At 51.0% G+C, this 22418-nt stretch overlaps 1 protein-coding gene across 1 annotated transcript in view; it reads left to right on the top strand.

Moving 5' to 3' along the window:
• The first annotated feature begins 4957 nt into the window (after positions 1-4957).
• The window catches only part of LOC140741645 (calcium-binding and coiled-coil domain-containing protein 1-like), a 79335-nt gene continuing 61874 nt past the window's right edge, over positions 4958-22418 (top strand). Inside the window, exons 1-4 of the mRNA XM_073071929.1 lie at positions 4958-4977; positions 8021-8179; positions 9095-9194; positions 9988-10178. Of these exons, the coding sequence (XP_072928030.1) occupies positions 4960-4977; positions 8021-8179; positions 9095-9194; positions 9988-10178 (468 nt within the window). The 5' untranslated portion in view covers positions 4958-4959. The remainder of the gene's footprint in view (positions 4978-8020; positions 8180-9094; positions 9195-9987; positions 10179-22418) is intronic.

The raw sequence follows: 22418 nt of genomic DNA, 5'->3' as shown, positions 1-22418 counted from the left end.
TTTTTGGGATCCCCACATGATCTATCTGCTGTAAAAGGGGCGATTGTCGGGTTTCTTTTCAAATGTCCTCAAGCGAGAACTTGGATGGATGGGAAAGGTTCCTCGGGTAAATTCGTGACCTGGTTTATTACTGCCACCCATACTGAGATACAGTGAAAAGCTTGTCTTACACACTGTTCACACAGATCAGATCATTGGCATTGAGGTAGAACAAGGGAAACAATAACAGAGTGCAAAATAAAGTGTCACAGCTGCAGAGAGAGTGCAGTGCAGGCAGGCAATAAGATGCAGGCTCATGACAAGGTAGATTGTAAGATCAAGAGTTCATCTTATTGTACCGGAGAACTGTTCCATAGTCTGATAACAGTGCGGTAGAAGTTGTCCTCGAGCCTGGTGGAACGTGCTTTCAGGCTTTTGTATCTTCTGCCTGATGGGAGAGGGGGGAGAGAGAATATCTGGGGTGGGTGGGGTCTTTGATTCTGTTGGCTGCTTCACTGAGACAGTGGGAAGTGTAGACAGAGTCCATGGAGGGGAGGCTGGTTTCCAGATGTGCTGAGCTGTGTCCACAACTCTCTGCGGTCACAGCAGAGCAGTTGTTGTATCAAACTGTGATGCATCCATAGAGGACACATTGATAAAAATTGTTTCGGGTTGTCAAGGAAATGACAAGTTTATTTTGCCTGCTGAGGGAGTAGAGGCATTGAAGAAAGAACAAAATTAGAACAAAAAGAAGACAAAGTCCATTGAGATCACAGGGTTGTGCTGGTTGGTTCAGGAACTGAAGGGAAGTAACTGTTCCTGAACTTGGTGGTATGGGAGGTTTCTGTACCTTGAGTCCAGAAGAAGGGTATCGGCTGAAACGTCGACTGTTCATTCATTTCCATAGAAGCTGCCTGGCCTGCTGAGTTCCTCCAGCATTTTGCATGTGTTACTCTGGATTTTCAGAATCTCGTGTTTTGCCCGATGGGAACTGTGAGGCGTTCATTCCAGGAGCTCACCAGAATCAGAATCAGGTTTGATATCACCCGCACACGTCGTGAAATTTGTTATGTGGCAGTAGTACATTGCAATACATACTTAAAGATTAAATTAAATAAGTAGTTCAAAAAGAAAGCAGAAAAAGGAAAAAGACTGGCGAGGCAGTGTTGACAAGTTCATTCTTTGTTCGGAAATCTGATGGCGGTGGGGAAGAAGCTGTTCTTGAAATGTTGAGTGTATGTCTTCAGGCCCCTATACCTCCTCCGTGGAGGCTGGAGCCTGATAAAGATGCAACCTATAGAATACTCTGCAGGGTACATCTGTAGAAATCACTGTGAAAAAAAAACTTTTCCTGCACGTCTCCTTTGAACTTATCCTCTCTCAGTTTAAATGCTGGTGTTAGGTATTTCAACCCTGGGAGAAAGATGCCAGCTGTCTACTGTCTCTCATGATCATATCAAGTGTCCCCTCAGTCTCCGCCACTCCAGAGAAAACAACCCAAGTTTGTCCAGCCTCTCCTTATAGTTCAAGCCCTGTAATCCAGACAGCATCCTGGTGAACTTCCTCTGCACCCTCTCCAAAGCCCCCATACCCTTCCTGTAATGGGGCGACCACTACTGAACACAAAACTCCAAGTGCATCCTGACCAGAGTTTTATACAGGTGCAATGTGACTTCCTGACTCTTATACTCGGTGCCCTGACTGATGGAGGCAAGCATGCCATCCACCTTACTTATCACCCTGTGTTGTCAAGTGCACTGGGAAGTTAGAAAAACCGCTCCATAATTCAAGATCCAAGAATCGGGGGTTTTTAAGTGTCTTTTCCTCTACACAAATATAAAGGATAATGAAATAATTGTTACTCCAGATCCGATGTAGCATTAAAAAGCACAGAAGATGAAGTACACAATAATAAGAAAAAAACAACAGAAACCTAAACAGGCAGGGTGTGTAATGGGGGCAAATGGGATTGGTGTAGAAGGGCAGAGAGGTCAGCATGAATGTGATTGACTGAAGGACCTACTTCTGTGCTCTGCCACTCCATGTTTAATACAACAGTTGCCACTTTACAAGACACTGGTTAGACCTCGTTTGAAGCACTGTGTGCTGTTCAGGTCTCCACTCCACAGGTGGGATGTGAATACAGAGGAGTTTAACCAGAATGCCTGGATTGGAGAGCTTTTATGGGGAGACATTGGACAGGCTGTGACTGTTTTCCCTAGAGCCAAGAAGGCTAAGGGGTGACTTGATAGAGGTATTATTGTCAAAAGTACTAACTTGGAATATTGCGCTCAGTTTTAATCACTCTGCAATAGGAAAGTTGTAATTAAACTGGAAAGGGCCCAGATACTGGAGCTGAATTAAACCTCACCCCATTCTCATGAACTCCCCTGAGCCCCGACACCCCTCCCCAAGTCTGTGACCCATTCTGGTACCTATGCTCCTCCCCATCTCAGTGACAACCCACCCTCTGTTACCCTCTCAGACCCCTGCACACTTCACCATCTCTCCTCCTTTAGCTGTCCAGATCCCCAAGTTCTGGAACTCCCTCCCTACATTTTTCTCTCTTTCTCTATACACTCACTTTCCTATCTCTCTCTATCTCTGTCACAGTCTCTCAATCTGCCCCTCTTTTGTTGACTGGTTGCAATAACAGTAGAATTTTTAAAATTCTAATTTGTTGAAGCAATTTTAGGAACATTGCCATTGGATGAAAAGGGTATGAGAGGAGTCAGAATGGGGATGGACAAAGAGAGAAGGAGAAAGGGGAGAAATTACCTGAAGTTAGAGAAATCGATCATCCAAGAAGACTACAACCTTGTCGTAGGGTTTGGAGATTTGGCCTGGAGAGCTGTGATGGCTGGAGTCAGGGCTTTGTGCTTTGGCTCTTGATAGGGTCACCCATGCCAAACAAGTCAAAGGGTAGAGGCCAGACTAAGAGTCTCCAGGTTTGTGGGTTCAGCTGACAACCCTGACAGGTAAATCAAAACTGTCACAGAAACAGCAATGAAGAATCCTACATCTGAGTGTGGCAGTACAGACACAGATGAAGGACCTTCATTGCTGCCCTAAAAGCCAGTGGGGTAATGGTCAGCAAGTTGGAGAAATCGATGCTCATGCTATCAGGTTGCAGACTACCCAGAAAGAATGAGGTGTTGCTCCTCCAACCTGAGAGTGGCCTCATCGTGGTTGTAGTGGAGGCCATGAAAGAGCTGGGGAGCTTTACCAGGCAACACACACACACACAAAATGCTGGTGGAATGCAGCAGGCCAGGCAGCATATATAGGAAGAAGTACAGTCGACGTTTCAGGCCGAGACCCTTCGTCAGGACTAGGTATGTCCTGATGAAGGGTCTCGGCCTGAAACGTTGACTGTACTTCCTAGAGATGCTGCCTGGCCTGCTGCGTTCCACCAGCATTTTGTGTGTGTGTGTGTGTGTGTGTGTGTTGCCGGAATTTCCAGCATCTGCAGATTTCCTCGTGCTTGCGTTTACCAGGCAAGGCTTGGAACATGGACTGTTCTACACAGCAACGAAAAGATGGGCATAGCTGGGGCTCATGCGAGTGCCCATGGCTACCCCTTGGATCTGAAAGAGAATTTAATGAGTGTGAGGACCAGTTCTGCCAGATGGAAGAGGGTGGTGGTGGTGGGGAACTGGTTAGGTCTGGTGTCTAGAAAGGAGTGGAGAGATTTAAGGCCTTACTGATGGGGGATCAGTGTGTAGGACTGGGCATCCATGGTGAAAATGGGGCAATCTGAACCAGGGAATTGAAAGTGATTGAAATAATCAAGAGTGTGCAATGTGTCATGGTTGTAGGTGGGAAGGGACTGAACCAATGGGGATAGAATGGAGTCGAGGCCTACAGACACCAGTTCAGTGGGGCAGGAACAGGTAGAACACTGGGCCTGCCCAGACAGTCAGGGAGTCCCACAGGATGTGGTGAGGAATCAGTCAGGTTTATTATAACTGACATAAGTTGTTAACTTTTTTCTAGCAGCGGAATAGTGGGGTACTGTTCGTTCATTCAAAAATCTGATGGCAGAGGGGAAGAATCTGTTCCTGAATCATTGAGTGTGAGTCTTCAGGCTCCTGTACCTCCTCACTGATGGTAGTAATGATAAGAGGGCATGTTTTGGATCATGGCTCTACCTTGATTTTTTTTTTAAATTAATCAAAATATACTTTATTCAAAAATAAAATTATGTACAATAAACCATTCAATGACTCAATCCTTTACAAATGCTTCCATTACTGTCATTACATTTCCACACTTTTTGCCTCCCAGGTGGCACTCTGTTATTTCATATTTACATACCCTTGTTGAAGGGTATACACCCCGCCCCCATACCCCTCAACTCCCGCGGGAGAAGAACCCTCTACACTGTGGTCCTTCCCCACTGGGCTCTTGCAGTGGCTGCACCAAATTTCCGTCCGTCCCTCAGCACGTACTCCTGCAGCCGAGAATGTGCCAGTCGGCAGCATTCCCCCACAGACATCTCCACGTGCTGGTCGACCATCATGGCTGTACCTAGTGCCAAGATGAGGCCACCCCTCGAAGTGGAGGAGCAAGACCTTGTATTCCATCTGGTTACCCTCCAACCTGATGGCATGAACATCGATCTCTCCTTCTGGCGTGTATACTACCCCACACCCCCCATTCCCCATTCTACCTTTCACTACTTCTTACCAGCCTCTTCCCCATTCCCTTTCTCCTGTCGTCCACTTTCCTCTCCTATCAGATTCTTTCCTCTCCATCCCTTTATATTTCCCACCCAGCTTCACCTATCACCTTCCCGCTAGCTTCTTTCCCTTCCCCCACCCCTTTTATTCTGACATTTTCCCCCTTAGTCCCGATGAAGGGTCTCAGCCGGAAAAGTTGACTGTTTACTCTTTTCCATAGATCGTGCCTGGCCTGCTGAGTTCCTCCACCATCTTGTGTGTGTTGCTCTGGATTTCCAGCATCTGGAGATTGTCAACAATGAAGCCCCGCCCACAGGTCTGTGCTGAACTAATTAAGCTGGTCATTATATCAAGTCAAGTCACTTTTATTGTCATTTCGACCATAACTGCTGGTACAGTACATAGTAAAAACGAGAGAACATTTTTCCAGGACCATGGTGTTACATGACACAGTACAAAAACTAGACTGAACTACATAAAAATCAACACAAAAAAACTACACTGGACTACAGACCTACCCAGGACTGCATAAAGTGCACAAAACATTACAGGCATTACAATAAATAATAAACAGGACAATAGGGCAGTAAGGTGTCAGTCCAGGCTTCGGGTATTGAGGAGTCTGATAGCTTGGGTGAAGAAACTGTTACATAGTCTAGTAATGAGCCCGAATACTTCGGTGCCTTTTCCCAGACGGCAGGAGGGAGAATAGTTTGTATGAGGGGTGCGTGGGGTCCTTCATAATGCTGTTTGCCTTGCGGATGCAGCGTATAGTGTAAATGCCCGTAATGGCGGGAAGGAACTAATCCCTTCTGCTTAGACGGTGTCCATATCCCTCTATTTCCTGCATAGTCACGTGTCCGCTTAAGGCCCTCTTAAAAGTAGGGCAGCACGGTACCGTAGCGTTTTACAGTGCCAGCGATCACCGATCGCGGTTTAATTTCCCCTGCCGTCTATAAAGTGTTTGCATTTCTCTCTATGACCGGGTGACACTTGATCAACTGGGAAGTTCAGCACCCGGGATTTGCACACTCGATGCCCTGAACGCATCGTGCTCGGTCACCTTTGCCGGCCCAGAATTCCAAGCGGCCCTTTGATATCGTGCACGCTGATTGGAAGAGCGCGGAGACGCCCGATTTGAGTGAGTGCGCCGGCTTTCTCCCACAGTCCAAGGACGTACAGGTTAGGCACCATGTTATCCTGGTACTGGAGGCTTGTCAACTACTCCCAACACAATCTTCACTAATTTGATTTGACGCAAACACCATATTTCACTATATTTTGCGATGTACATGTTACAAATAAAGCTAATCTTTAACCTCATGGCATCTACTTCCAGCACCATCATGGCAGCGCGTTCCAGGCCCCCACTGCTCTCTGTGTAAAATAAATTTACGCCGCACATCTCCGTTGAACAACCCCTCTTACCTTACTCTGCTACAATAACTAGGTTTAAAGGACACTTGGACAGGTACACAGATCAGAAAGGTTCAGAGGGATACAGCTAAACTCGGGCAAATGAGACAAGCTGGGGTGGGGAATCTTTGTCGGCAAGGGCCAGTTTGGCCGCAGGGCCTGTCTCGGTATTCTACAAAGCAGTGAACGGGCTGAGTGGCCTCTTCCGGTGCACTTAATCAATTGGGAAGTTCAGCACCTGGGGTTTGTAGTCTCGATGCCCTGAACGCATCGTGCTCGGTCACCTTTTCCGGCCTACAATTCCCAGCTGCCCTTTGTTATTGAGCACGCTGATTGGAGGACTTCCGAGACGCACCGATTTGAGCAAAACAATCACAAACTGTGATGTCCCAACAATTCTGAAACACCCTCGCCCACTTGTCCACTGAAGGCGACAAACTTCTGGTGAGAAGTGGGTTGTGGAAGTGGAAGGAGGAGTAAAGTAAGAATAATCAACACACCTATTTATTTTGTCCTGTTTATTATTTATTGTGATACCTGCACTGTTTTTGTGCACTTTATGCAGTCCTGTGTAGGTCTGTAGTCTAGTGTAGCTTTCTCTGTGGTGTTTTTTTACGAAGTTCAGTCTAGTTTTTTGTACTGTGTCATGTAACACCATGGTCCTGAAAAATGTTGTCTCGTTTTTACTATGCACTGTACCAGCAGTTATGGTCGAAATGACAATAAAAGTGACTTGGCTTGACTTGACCTGTTCTGCCCACACATTTTGAGATTTGATTTGACAAAGGTTTACAAAATCGTGAGGGGTATAGTTAGGGTAAATGCAAGCAGGTGTTCTCCAGTGAGGTTGGGTGGGACTAGAACTAGATGCCAGTGGTTACAGGTGAAATGTGAAGCATTTAAGGGGCACCTCTTCACTTCGAGGGTGGTGCGAGTGGAAGTGGGTTTGGATAGGAACATGAGAGATATGGAGGGTTATAGTCCAGGCGCGGGTCTATGGGATTAGGCACGGAGAAGGGATAGATGTGATGTGTGGCTGGGGATGTCAAACTGTTCCGAGGCGGCAGAGCAGCAAATTACATGGTAGCTGCTCCAAATTATGCTGTGTCTGGGCCAGATTACAACGTATCAGTTTCCAGTTATTTTGTACCTGGGTCAAGTCATATTGTATCTGAATAGATTTGCATTTATCCGGCCGGGTTACTTTGTGTCTAGACATGGTGCAATGTATCAGCCTTGGCTACGTGGTATCGGGGCTGGGACACAATCTATATGCATCTGGGCTGGATTACAATGTATCTCTGCTCAGTTACTTCGTATCTGGGATGAGATGCATTGTATCGGGGCCTCGTAACAATTTACTCACTCGTGGTTACGATGTACCTAATCCAGATATGTTATATTTGCTCAGTGTTTCAAGCAACACGGTCGCGTTACATTCTAGCTGGTCTAGGAGATGCAGTGGCCACCCTTGGCGGACTGCCTGATTAATACTGTTGCATATGTCGGTAAAAAAAAGTTTTGATCTGCGCCGCCATTGGCTGGAGTCATGGATACAACTGTTACCTTTACATCGTCAGCCGGCATTGAACAATCAATTGTGACATTGCCCGTGGTCCCTAACGCCATTGGACGAGAGAAATGGACATACTGGCTGATCCGTCAGATACCCAGATTATTCCCTATACTGTACCCTGAGCGCCTATACCCGGAGCTGAGTGACTTTTCGTAAACACTGAAACAGGACGCTTGTACTGATAATTCCACAGTCTCACCAAAAGTCGCTTCTGATACCAAAATCTTTCCAACTGTTACAGTATTACACCGAGGTACAGTACTGGTGGGACTGGTCTGTCACTGTTTAACACCGTAGTACAGTACTGGTGGGGACGTGTCTGTTACTGTATAACAACGGGGTGCATTACATCTTGGTCTTGTTTCAGGTGATAGTATCTCAAATGGAAACTCTGGAGCTGACCTGGGTGGAGATCACCTTCCACAATGTTGCTTCATCCTACATCCCTGGGATTCCCGTGGAATGCCGCTACACTCTCCTTTCACCCAGCCACTGGAATTCCAGAGATTGGATTGGCCTCTTCAAGGTTAGTATCTGATGTTGTGTCCCGTGCCCACACTCAGCAAGTCCACCCTGCCCACATTAAATATGTACCATAAGATGTAGGAGCAGAATCAGGCCATTCAGCCCATCGAGTCTGCTCTGCCATTCCATCAAGGCTGATTTATTTTCCCTCTCAACCCCATTCTCCTGACTTCTCCCCGTAACCTTTGACGCTCTGACTAATCAAGAACCTATCAACTTCTGCTTTAAATATAAATGACTAGGCCACCACAGCCATCTGTGGCAATGAATAGATTCACAACCCTGGCTAAAAAAATTCCTCCTTGTCTCTGTTCTAAATGGACGTCTTTCTATTCTGAGGTTGTGCCCTCTGATACCAGTCTCTACCACTATTGGGAAAATCATCTCTACATTCACTCTATCTCAGCCTTTCAATATTTGGTAGGTTTCAGTGAGATCCTCCCTCATTCTACTAAACTCCAATGAGCATGGGCACTGCATAGATTAACCCTTTAATTCCCTGAATAATTCTCGTGAACCTCCTCTGGACCCTCTCCAATGCCAGCACATCCTTTTTAAGTCATGGTTTCCAAAGGCGCAATACTCCAGATGTGGTCTGGCCAACATCTTATAAAGCCTCAGCATTACATCCTACTCAACCTTTCCCTTGCCAACACTCAACATGTCTTCCCTGCCCACAATAAATATGCACCCACTCGACCTCTCCCCTTGCCTGCACTCAACGTTATTGACAATCTCACAGCTAGCTTGGTCTCTCACACTCAAGGAACATGTTTTAGATGTGCCCTATCTCTGCGCCCACCTCACTCCCCTACACCCCTCTGTCTCTGATTCTCTCCAGCCCCTCTCCCTGTCTCTGCCACTCCATGATACTCCAGCTGTATACTAACCACTGTTTTAACCTTCTGTCTGCCAGATGGGGTGGAGATCTCTCCATGATTATTACACTTTTGTGTGGTCATCCTCTCCCCAGCAAGATCAGGGAGTGATAATTGATTCATCTGTCTGCTTTGAAGGTCAGTGCCAAGACCAGCCTTGACATACACATACATACTGATACACAGAACACAAACACATAACAACATACAGGAACACAGAGACAGATGCATTTGGTGGTTTGTGTAGATGACTGTGTTTTGCATTGCTCTGTTATAATGCTGTGTGTGTGTGTGTGATGGGTTGGGTTCATAGAGTCAGGAATGGGTGTAGGGAAGGGAGGGGGTTTCACAGAGGCAGGGAATGGTTCAGGGGAGGGAGGGGGTTCACGGAGATGGGGAGGAGTGTAGTGGAAGGAGGGTGTGCGTGTTTGTGTGTGTTGATCTCTCAAGTCCTGCATTTCCATTTCTGATGTACATGTGTATAACTCTATCTTTGCCTGCATGCATGTGTGTGAGATACTGCCAATTTGTACGTGCATGTGTGTGTGTCGATGCTCGTGTCTCTATGTTCTAAGACAAAGGTTTCTGCAGATGGTGCAAATCTTGAACAATACACACAATGCAGGAGGAACTCAGAAAACCAGGCAGCATCAATGTAGGCAAATAAGCAGTCGACATTTTGGGCCAAAGACACTTAAACAGGACTGTTTCTACGATCCTGTGCGCAGGTCTGTGTCTCAATGTTCCTGCATGTACATAACTTTCTCTGTGTGTCCATGGAACTGTGTCAGCAAAGACAGTATTTCTCTGTTCCTTGGGGTGTGTGTGCATTCTGTATCTGTGACCCTGCATTCAGCTGTTTGACCACATGTGTGTGAATATGAGTATGTGTTCACCACACAAAGGATGATCACTATTCCAAACCCTACAGCGAGCCAGATCCCTGCTGAAAGTCCCACGTTCTACCAGTTCTGTTACATCGACTCGGAAGGCACCTGCCTGGGATCCAGTTCCCCTTTCAACTTCCATCAGCCCAGTAGCACCAATGAGCTGCTGCTGTTGGACAGCGTAGACAGCAACATCAATATGGTGCTGGTGATGAACAGAACTTCACTGCTGGAGGTAAGCAATAACAGGGCCAACTTCACACACACCCAGGGTCAGATACAGAGAAAAAGTTCCCTCCACAACGTCCCATAACACACTCCCAGGGTCAGACACAGGGTGAATCTCCGTTTACACTGTCGCATCGCACACTCCCGGGGTCAGACACAAAGTGAATCTCCCTCCACACTGTCCCATCATACAGTCCCGGGGTCAGACACAGAGTGAAGCTTCCTGCACACTGTGTGTCACTGAGGGAGTGTTTGATAGGAGGGTGTGGAAGGAGCATCACTATTTGTCTGACACTGGGGGTGTGTGATGTGATGGTGTGGAAGGAGATTCATTCTGTATCTCAACCGAGGAGTGTGTGATGGCACAGTATAGAGGGAGATTCACTCAGTATCTTCACCATGGGAGTGTGTGATGGGACAGAGTGAATCAGTCTCCACACTGTCCCATCACACACTCCCAGAGTCAGACACAGAGTGAATCTCCCTCCACACCGTCCCAGCACACACTCCCAGGGTCAGACACAGACTGAAGCTCCCTCCACACTGTCCCATCACACACTCCCGGGGTCAGAGAGAGACTGAATCTCCCTCCACACTGTCCCATCACACACTCCCAGGGTCAGACACAGAGTGAATCTCCCTCCACACTGTCCCATCACACACTCCCGGGGTCAGAGAGAGAGTGAATCATCCTCCACACCGTCCCATCACACATTCCCAGGGGCAGACAGAATTAATCTCCCTCCACACTGTCCCATCACACACTCCCAGGGTGAGACACAGAGTGAATCTCCCTCCAGACCACCCCTCACAAACTTTCTGGTTCAGACACAGAGTGAATCTCCATCCACACCATTCCATCACACACTCCCAGGGTCAGACACAGTGAAACTTCCTCCACACTGTCCCATCACACACTCCCAGGGTCAGACACAGAGTGAATCTCCCTCCACACTGTCCCATCACACACTCCCGGGGTCAGAGAGAGAGTGAATCATCCTCCACACCGTCCCATCACACATTCGCAGGGGCAGACAGAATTAATCTCCCTCCACACTGTCCCATCACACACTCCCAGGGTGAGACACAGAGTGAATCTCCCTCCAGACCACCCCTCACAAACTTTTTGGTTCAGACACAGAGTGAATCTCCATCCACACCATTCCATCACACACTCCCAGGGTCAAACACAGTGAAACTTCCTCCACACTGTCCCATTCACACACTCCCGGGGTCAGACACAGAGTGAATCTCCCTCCACACCATTCCAACACACACTCCCAGGGTCAGACACAGAGTGAATCTCCCTCCACACCATCCCATCACACACTCCCAGGGTCAGACACAAAAGGAATCTCCCTCCAGACTGTCCCATCACACACTCCCGGGGTCAGACACAGAAGGAATCTCCCTCCAGACTGTCCCATCACAAACACTCTGGTTCAGACACTGAGTGAATCTCCCTGCACACTGTCCCATCACACACTCCCAGGGTCAGACACAGAGTGAATCTCCCTCCACACTGTCCCATCACGCAGTCCCAGGGTCAGACACAGAATGAAGCTCCCTCCACAACATCCCATCACACACACCCAAGGGCAGACACAGAGTGAATCTCCCTCCACACCGTCCCATCAAACACTCCTGGGATCAGACAGAGTGAAGCTCCCTCCACACTGTCCCATCACACACTCCCAGGGTCAGACACAAACTGAAGCTCCCTCCACACCTTCCCATCACACACTCCCAGGGTCAGACACAGACTGAAGCCCCCTCCACAACGTCGCATCACACACACCCAATGGCAGACACACAGTGAATCTCCCTCCACAACGTCCCATCACACACTCCTGGGATCAGACAGAGTGAGGCTCCCTCCACACCATCCCATCATACACTCCCGGGATCAGACAAAAAGTGAATCTCCCTCCACACTTTCCCAACACACACTCCCAGGGTCAGACACAGAGTGAATCACCCTCCACACTGTCCCAATACAAACTCTCTGATTCAGTCACTGAGTGAATCTCCCTACACACAATCCCATCACACACTCCCAGGGTCAGACTTTGCCTGAATTTCCCTCCACACTGACCCATCACACAATCCCAGGGTCAGACACAGAATGAAGCTCCTCCACACTGTCTCATCACACACACCCAGGGGCAGACACACAGTGAATCTCCCTCCACACTGTCCCATCGCACTCTCCCGGGGTCAGACACAGAGTGAATCTCCCTCCACACTGTCCCATCACACACTCCCGGGGTCAGACACAGAAGGAATCTCCCTCCAGACTGTCCCATCACAAACACTCTCGTTCAGACACTGAGTGAATCTCCATCCACACCATTCCATCACACACTCCCAGGGTCAAACACAGTGAAACTTCCTCCACACTGTCCCATTCACACACTCCCGGGGTCAGACACAGAGTGAATCTCCCTCCACACCATTCCATCACACACTCCCAGGGTCAGACACAGAGTGAATCTCCCTCCACACCATCCCATCACACACTCCCAGGGTCAGACACAAAAGGAATCTCCCTCCAGACTGTCCCATCACACACTCCCGGGGTCAGACACAGAAGGAATCTCCCTCCAGACTGTCCCATCACAAACACTCTGGTTCAGACACTGAGTGAATCTCCCTGCACACTGTCCCATCACACACACCCAGGGGCAGACACAGAGTGAATCTCCCTCCTCACTGTCCCATCGCACTCTCCCGGGGTCAGACACAGAGTGAATCTCCCTCCACAGCGTCCCATCAAACATTCCCAGGGGCAGACACAGAATTAATCTCCCTCCACACTGTCCCATCACACACTCCCAGGGTCAGACTTTGCGTGAATCTCCCTCCACACTGTCCCATCGCACTCTCCCGGGGTCAGACACAGAGTGAATCTCCCTCCACACCGTCCCATCACACATTCCCAGGGGCCGACACAGAATTAATCTCCCTGCACACTGTCCCATCACACACTCCCAGGGTCAGACACAAAGTGAATCTCCCTCCACACTGTCCCATCACACTCTCCCAGGGTCAGACACAGAAGAAATCTGCCTCCACACTGTCCCATCACACACTCCCAGGGTCAGACACAGAGTGAAGCTCCCTCCACAATGACCCATCACACACTCCCGGGATCAGACACAGAAGGAATCTGCCTCCACACTGTCCCATCACAAACACTCTGGTTCAGAAAATAAGTGAATCTCCCTGCACACTGTCCCATCGCACACTCCCAGGGTCAGACACAGAGTGAATCTCCCTCCACACCGTCCCAGCACACACTCCCAGGGTCAGACACAGACTGAAGGTCCCTCCACACCGTCCCATCACACACTCCCAGGGTCAGACACTGAGTGAATCTCCCTGCACACTGTCCCATCACACAATCCCAGGGTCAAACACAGACTGAAGCTCCCTCCACAACATCCCATCACACACACCCAAGGGCAGACACAGAGGGAATCTCCCTCCACACTGTCCCATCACACACTCCCAGTTCAGACACAGAGTGAATCTCCCTCCACACTGTCCCATCACACACTCCCGGGGTCAGAGAGAGAGAGTGAAACTCCCTCCACAGTGACCCATAACACACTCCCAGGGTCAGACACAGAGGGAATCTCCCTCCACACTGTCCCATCACATACTCCCAGGGTCAGACTTTGCGTGAATCTCCCGCCACACTGTCCCATCACACAATCCCAGGGGCAGACACAGAGTGAATCTCCCTCCACACTGTCCCATCGCACTCTCCCGGGCTCAGACACAGAGTGAATCTCCCTCCACACCGTCCCATCACACATTCCCAGGGGCCGACACAGAATTAATCTCCCTGCACACTGTCCCATCACACACTCCCAGGGTCAGACACAAAGTGAATCTCCCTCCAGACCACCCCTCACAAACTTTCTGCATTCAGACACAGAGTGAATCTCCATCCACACCATTCCATCACACACTCCCAGGGTCAGACACAGTGAAACTTCCTCCACACTGTCCCATTCACACACTCCTGGGGTCAGACACTGAAGGAATCTCCCTGCACACTGTCCCATCACACACTCCCAGGGTCAGACACAGAGTGAATCTCCCTCCACACTGTCCCATCACGCAATCCCAGGGTCAGACACAGAATGAAGCTCCCTCCACAACATCCCATCACACACACCCAAGGGCAGACACAGAGTGAATCTCCCTCCACACCGTCCCATCACACACTCCTGGGATCAGACAGAGTGAAGCTCCCTCCACACCATCCCATCATACACTCCCGGGATCAGACAAAAAGTGAATCTCCCTCCACACTTTCCCATCACACACTCCCAGGGTCAGACACAGAGTGAATCACCCTCCACACTGTCCCAATACAAACTCTCTGATTCAGTCACTGAGTGAATCTCCCTACACACAATCCCATCACACACTCCCAGGGTCAGACTTTGCCTGAATTTCCCTCCACACTGACCCATCACACAATCCCAGGGTCAGACACAGAATGAAGCTCCCTCCACACTGTCTCATCACACACACCCAGGGGCAGACACAGAGTGAATCTCCCTTCACACTGTCCCATCGCACTCTCCCGGGGTCAGACACGGAGTGAATCTCCCTCCACAGCGTCCCATCAAACATTCCCAGGGGCAAACACAGAATTAATCTCCCTGCACACTGTCCCATCATACACTCCCAGGGTCAGACACAGTGAAGCTTCCTCCACACTGTCCCATCACACACTCCCAGGGTCAGACGCAGAAGGAATCTCCCTCCACACTGTCCCATCACACAAACCCAGGGGCAGACACAGAGTGAATATCCCGGCACACTGTCCCATCACACACTCCCGGGGTAAGAGAGAGAGTGAAACTCCCTCCACAGTGACCCATCACACACTCCCAGGGTCAGAGAGAGAGTGAAACTCCCTCCACAGTGACCCATCACACACTCCCAGGGTCAGACACAGAGTGAATCGCCCTCCACACCATTCCATCACGCACTCCCAGGGTCAGACACAGAGGGAATCTCCCTCCACACTGTCCCATCACACACTCCCACGGTCAGACTTTGCGTGAATCTCCCTCCACACTGTCCCATCACACAATCCCAGGGGCAGACACAGAGTGAATCTCCCTCCACACTGTCCCATCGCACTCTCCCGGGGTCAGACACACTGTGAATCTCCCTCCACACCGTCCCATCACACATTCCCAGGGGCCGACACAGAATTAATCTCCCTGCACACTGTCCCATCACACACTCCCAGGGTCAGACACAAAGTGAATCTCCCTCCACACTGTCCCATCACACTCTCCCAGGGTCAGACACAGAAGGAATCTGCCTCCACACTGTCCCATCACACACTCCCAGGGTCAGACACAGAAGGAATCTGCCTCCACACTGTCCCATCACAAACACTCCCAGGGTCAGACACAGAAGGAATCTGCCTCCACACTGTCCCGTCACAAACACTCTGGTTCAGACAATGAGTGAATCTCCCTGCACACTGTCCCATCGCACACTCCCAGGGTCAGACACAGAGTGAATCTCCGTCCACACCGTCCCATCACACACTCCCAGGGTCAGACACAGAGTGAATCTCCGTCCACACCGTCCCAGCACACACTCCCAGGGTCAGACACAGAAGGAATCTGCCTCCACACTGTCCCAACACACACTCCCAGGGTCAGACACAGAAGGAATCTGCCTCCACACTGTCCCATCACACACTCCCAGGGTCAGACACAGACTGAAGCTCCCTCCACACCGTCCCATCACACACTCCCAGGGTCAGACACTGAGTGAATCTCCCTGCACACTGTCCCATCACACAATCCCAGGGTCAAACACAGACTGAAGCTCCCTCCACAACATCCCATCACACACACCCAAGGGCAGACACAGAGTGAATCTCCCTCCACACTGTCCCATCACACACTCCCAGGGTCAGACACAGAGTGAATCTCCCTCCACACTGTCCCATCACACACTCCCGGGGTCAGAGAGAGAGTGAATCTCCCTCCACACCGTCCCATCACACATTCCCAGGGGCAGACACAGAATTAATCTCCCTGCACACTGTCCCATCACACACTCTCAGGGACAGACACGGAGCGAAACTCCCTCCACACTGTCCCATCACACACTCCCAGGGTCAGACACAGAGTGAATCGCCCTCCACACCATCTCATCAGAAACTCTCTGGTTCAGACACAGAGTGAATCTCCCTCCAGACCACCCCTCACAAACTTTCTGGTTCAGACACAGAGTGAATCTCCATCCACACCATTCCATCACACACTCCCAGGGTCAGACACAGTGAAACTTCCTCCACACTGTCCCATTCACACACTCCCAGGGTCAGACACAGAATGAAGCTCCCTCCACAACATCCCATCACACACACCCAAGGGCAGACACAGAGTGAATCTCCCTCCACACCGTACCATCACACACTCCTGGGATCAGACAGAGTGAAGCTCCCTCCACACCATCCCATCACACACTCCCGAGGTCAGACAAAAAGTGAATCTCCCTCCACACTTTCCCATCACACACTCCCAGGGTCAGACACAGAGTGAATCACCCTCCACACTGTCCCAATACAAACTCTCTGATTCAGTCACTGAGTGAATCTCCCTACACACAATCCCATCACACACTCCCAGGGTCAGAGTTTGCCTGAATTTCCCTCCACACTGACCCATCACACAATCCCAGGGTCAGACACAGAATGAAGCTCCCTCCACACTGTCTCATCACACACACCCAGGGTCAGACACAGAGTGAATCTCCCTCCACAGCGTCCCATCAACATTCCCAGGGGCAAACACAGAATTAATCTCCCTGCACACTGTCCCATCACACACTCCCAGGGTCAGACACAGTGAAGCTTCCTCCACACTGTCCCATCACACTCTCCCAGGGTCAGACGCAGAAGGAATCTCCCTGCACACTGTCCCATCACACAAACCCAGGGGCAGACACAGAGTGAATATCCCTGCACACTGTCCCATCACACACTCCCGGGGTAAGAGAGTGAAACTCCCTCCACAGTGACCCACCACACACTCCCAGGGTCAGAAACAGAGGGAATCTCCCTCCACACTGTCCCATCACACACTCCCGGGGTCAGAGAGAGAGTGAATCTCCCTCCACACCGTCCCATCACACATTCCCAGGGGCAGACACAGAATTAATCTCCCTGCACACAGTCCCATCACACACTCCCAGGGTCAGACACAGAGTGAATCGCCCTCCACACCATCCCTCACAAACTTTCTGGTTCAGACACAGAGTGAATCTCCATCCACACCATTCCATCACACACGCCCAGGGTCAGACACAGTGAAACTTCCTCCACACTGTCCCATTCACACACTCCTGGGGTCAGACACAGAAGGAATCTCCCTGCACACTGTCCCATCACACACTCCCAGGGTCAGACACAGAATGAAGCTCCCTCCACAACATCCCATCACACACACCCAAGGGCAGACACAGAGTGAATCTCCCTCCACACCATACCATCACACACACCCAAGGGCAGACACAGAGTGAATCTCCCTCCACACCGTCCCATCACACACTCCTGGGATCAGACAGAGTGAAGCTCCCTCCACACCATCCCATCATACACTCCCGGGATCAGACAAAAAGTGAATCTCCCTCCACACTTTCCCATCACACACTCCCAGGGTCAGACACAGAGTGAATCACCCTCCACACTGTCCCAATACAAACTCTCTGATTCAGTCACTGAGTGAATCTCCCTACACAAAATCCCATCACACACTCCCAGGGTCAGACTTTGCCTGAATTTCCCTCCACACTGACCCATCACACAATCCCAGGGTCAGACACAGAATGAAGCTCCCTCCACACTGTCTCATCACACACACCCAGGGGCAGACACAGAGTGAATCTCCCTTCACACTGTCCCATCGCACTCTCCCGGGGTCAGACACAGAGTGAATCTCCCTCCACACTGTCCCATCACGCAGTCCCAGGGTCAAACACAGACTGAAGCTCCCTACACAACATCCCATCACACACACCCAAGGGCAGACACAGAGGGAATCTCCCTCCACACTGTCCCATCACACACTCCCGGGGTCAGAGAGAGAGTGGAACTCCCTCCACAGTGACCCATCACACACTTCCAGGGTCAGACACAGAGGGAATCTCCCTCCACACTGTCCCATCACACACTCCCAGGGTCAGACTTTGCGTGAATCTCCCTCCACACTGTCCCATCACACAATCCCAGGGGCAGACACAGAGTGAATCTCCCTCCACACCGTCCCATCACACATTCCCAGGGTCCGACACAGAATTAATCTCCCTGCACACTGTCCCATCACACACTCCCAGGGTCAGACACAGTGAAGCTTCCTCCACACTGTCCCATCACACTCTCCCAGGGTCAGACACAGACTGAAGCTCCCTCCACACCGTCCCAGCACACACTCCCGGGGTCAGACACAGACTGAAGCTCCCTCCACACCGTCCCATCACACACTCCGAGGGTCAGACACTGAGTGAATCTCCCTGCACACTGTCCCATCACACACTCCCAGGGTCAGACACAGAGTGAATCTCCCTCCACACTGTCCCATCACACACTCTCAGGGACAGACACAGAGTGAATCTCCCTCCACACTGTCCCATCACACACTCCCAGGGTCAGACACAGAGTGAATCGCCCTCCACACCATCCCTCACAAACTTTCTGGTTCAGACACAGAGTGAATCTCCATCCACACCATTCCATCACACACGCCCAGGGTCAGACACAGTGAAACTTCCTCCACACTGTCCCATTCACACACTCCTGGGGTCAGACACAGAAGGAATCTCCCTGCACACTGTCCCATCACACACTCCCAGGGTCAGACACAGAATGAAGCTCCCTCCACAACATCCCATCACACACACCCAAGGGCAGACACAGAGTGAATCTCCCTCCACACCATACCATCACACACTCCTGGGATCAGACAGAGTGAAGCTCCCTCCACACCATCCCATCACACACTCCCGGGGTCAGACAAAAAGTGAATCTCCCTCCACACTTTCCCATCACACACTCCCAGGGTCAGACACAGAGTGAATCACCCTCCACACTGTCCCAATACAAACTCTCTGATTCAGTCACTGAGTGAATCTCCCTACACACAATCCCATCACACACTCCCAGGGTCAGACTTTGCCTGAATTTCCCTCCACACTGACCCATCACACAATCCCAGGGTCAGACACAGAATGAAGCTCCCTCCACACTGTCTCATCACACACACCCAGGGGCAGACACAGAGTGAATCTCCCTTCACACTGTCCCATCGCACTCTCCCAGGGTCAGACACAGTGAAGCTTCCTCCACACTGTCCCATCACACTCTCCCAGGGTCAGACGCAGAAGGAATCTCCCTGCACACTGTCCCATCACACAAACCCAGAGGCAGACACAGAGGGAATCGCCCTCCACACCATTCCATCACACACTCCCAGAGTCAGACACAGAGGGAATCTCCCTCCACACTGTCCCATCACACACTCCCACGGTCAGACTTTGCGTGAATCTCCCTCCACACTGTCCCATCACACAATCCCAGGGGCAGACAAAGAGTGAATCTCCCTCCACACTGTCCCATCGCACTCTCCCGGGGTCAGACACACAGTGAATCTCCCTCCACACCGTCCCATCACACATTCCCAGGGGCCGACACAGAATTAATCTCCCTGCACACTGTCCCATCACACACTCCCAGGGTCAGACACAAAGTGAATCTCCCTCCACACTGTCCCATCACACTCTCCCAGGGTCAGACACAGAAGGAATCTGCCTCCACACTGTCCCATCACACACTCCCAGGGTCAGACACTGAAGGAATCTCCCTGCACACTGTCCCATCACACACTCCCAGGGTCAGACACAGAGTGAATCTCCCTCCACACTGTCCCATCACGCAATCCCAGGGTCAGACACAGAATGAAGCTCCCTCCACAACATCCCATCACACACACCCAAGGGCAGACACAGAGTGAATCTCCCTCCACACCGTCCCATCACACACTCCTGGGATCAGACAGAGTGAAGCTCCCTCCACACCATCCCATCATACACTCCCGGGATCAGACAAAAAGTGAATCTCCCTCCACACTTTCCCATCACACACTCCCAGGGTCAGACACAGAGTGAATCACCCTCCACACTGTCCCAATACAAACTCTCTGATTCAGTCACTGAGTGAATCTCCCTACACACAATCCCATCACACACTCCCAGGGTCAGACTTTGCCTGAATTTCCCTCCACACTGACCCATCACACAATCCCAGGGTCAGACACAGAATGAAGCTCCCTCCACACTGTCTCATCACACACACCCAGGGGCAGACACAGAGTGAATCTCCCTTCACACTGTCCCATCGCACTCTCCCGGGGTCAGACACGGAGTGAATCTCCCTCCACAGCGTCCCATCAAACATTCCCAGGGGCAAACACAGAATTAATCTCCCTGCACACTGTCCCATCATACACTCCCAGGGTCAGACACAGTGAAGCTTCCTCCACACTGTCCCATCACACACTCCCAGGGTCAGACGCAGAAGGAATCTCCCTCCACACTGTCCCATCACACAAACCCAGGGGCAGACACAGAGTGAATATCCCGGCACACTGTCCCATCACACACTCCCGGGGTAAGAGAGAGAGTGAAACTCCCTCCACAGTGACCCATCACACACTCCCAGGGTCAGAGAGAGAGTGAAACTCCCTCCACAGTGACCCATCACACACTCCCAGGGTCAGACACAGAGTGAATCGCCCTCCACACCATTCCATCACGCACTCCCAGGGTCAGACACAGAGGGAATCTCCCTCCACACTGTCCCATCACACACTCCCACGGTCAGACTTTGCGTGAATCTCCCTCCACACTGTCCCATCACACAATCCCAGGGGCAGACACAGAGTGAATCTCCCTCCACACTGTCCCATCGCACTCTCCCGGGGTCAGACACACTGTGAATCTCCCTCCACACCGTCCCATCACACATTCCCAGGGGCCGACACAGAATTAATCTCCCTGCACACTGTCCCATCACACACTCCCAGGGTCAGACACAAAGTGAATCTCCCTCCACACTGTCCCATCACACTCTCCCAGGGTCAGACACAGAAGGAATCTGCCTCCACACTGTCCCATCACACACTCCCAGGGTCAGACACAGAAGGAATCTGCCTCCACACTGTCCCATCACAAACACTCCCAGGGTCAGACACAGAAGGAATCTGCCTCCACACTGTCCCGTCACAAACACTCTGGTTCAGACAATGAGTGAATCTCCCTGCACACTGTCCCATCGCACACTCCCAGGGTCAGACACAGAGTGAATCTCCGTCCACACCGTCCCATCACACACTCCCAGGGTCAGACACAGAGTGAATCTCCGTCCACACCGTCCCAGCACACACTCCCAGGGTCAGACACAGAAGGAATCTGCCTCCACACTGTCCCAACACACACTCCCAGGGTCAGACACAGAAGGAATCTGCCTCCACACTGTCCCATCACACACTCCCAGGGTCAGACACAGACTGAAGCTCCCTCCACACCGTCCCATCACACACTCCCAGGGTCAGACACTGAGTGAATCTCCCTGCACACTGTCCCATCACACAATCCCAGGGTCAAACACAGACTGAAGCTCCCTCCACAACATCCCATCACACACACCCAAGGGCAGACACAGAGTGAATCTCCCTCCACACTGTCCCATCACACACTCCCAGGGTCAGACACAGAGTGAATCTCCCTCCACACTGTCCCATCACACACTCCCGGGGTCAGAGAGAGAGTGAATCTCCCTCCACACCGTCCCATCACACATTCCCAGGGGCAGACACAGAATTAATCTCCCTGCACACTGTCCCATCACACACTCTCAGGGACAGACACGGAGCGAAACTCCCTCCACACTGTCCCATCACACACTCCCAGGGTCAGACACAGAGTGAATCGCCCTCCACACCATCTCATCAGAAACTCTCTGGTTCAGACACAGAGTGAATCTCCCTCCAGACCACCCCTCACAAACTTTCTGGTTCAGACACAGAGTGAATCTCCATCCACACCATTCCATCACACACTCCCAGGGTCAGACACAGTGAAACTTCCTCCACACTGTCCCATTCACACACTCCCAGGGTCAGACACAGAATGAAGCTCCCTC

This window comes from Hemitrygon akajei, chromosome 18 (genome assembly GCF_048418815.1).
Source record: "Hemitrygon akajei chromosome 18, sHemAka1.3, whole genome shotgun sequence".
Lineage (NCBI taxonomy): Eukaryota > Metazoa > Chordata > Chondrichthyes > Myliobatiformes > Dasyatidae > Hemitrygon > Hemitrygon akajei.
The sequence above is the reverse complement of the archived record's forward strand: the minus strand, read 5'-3'. Positions and strand labels throughout refer to the sequence as shown.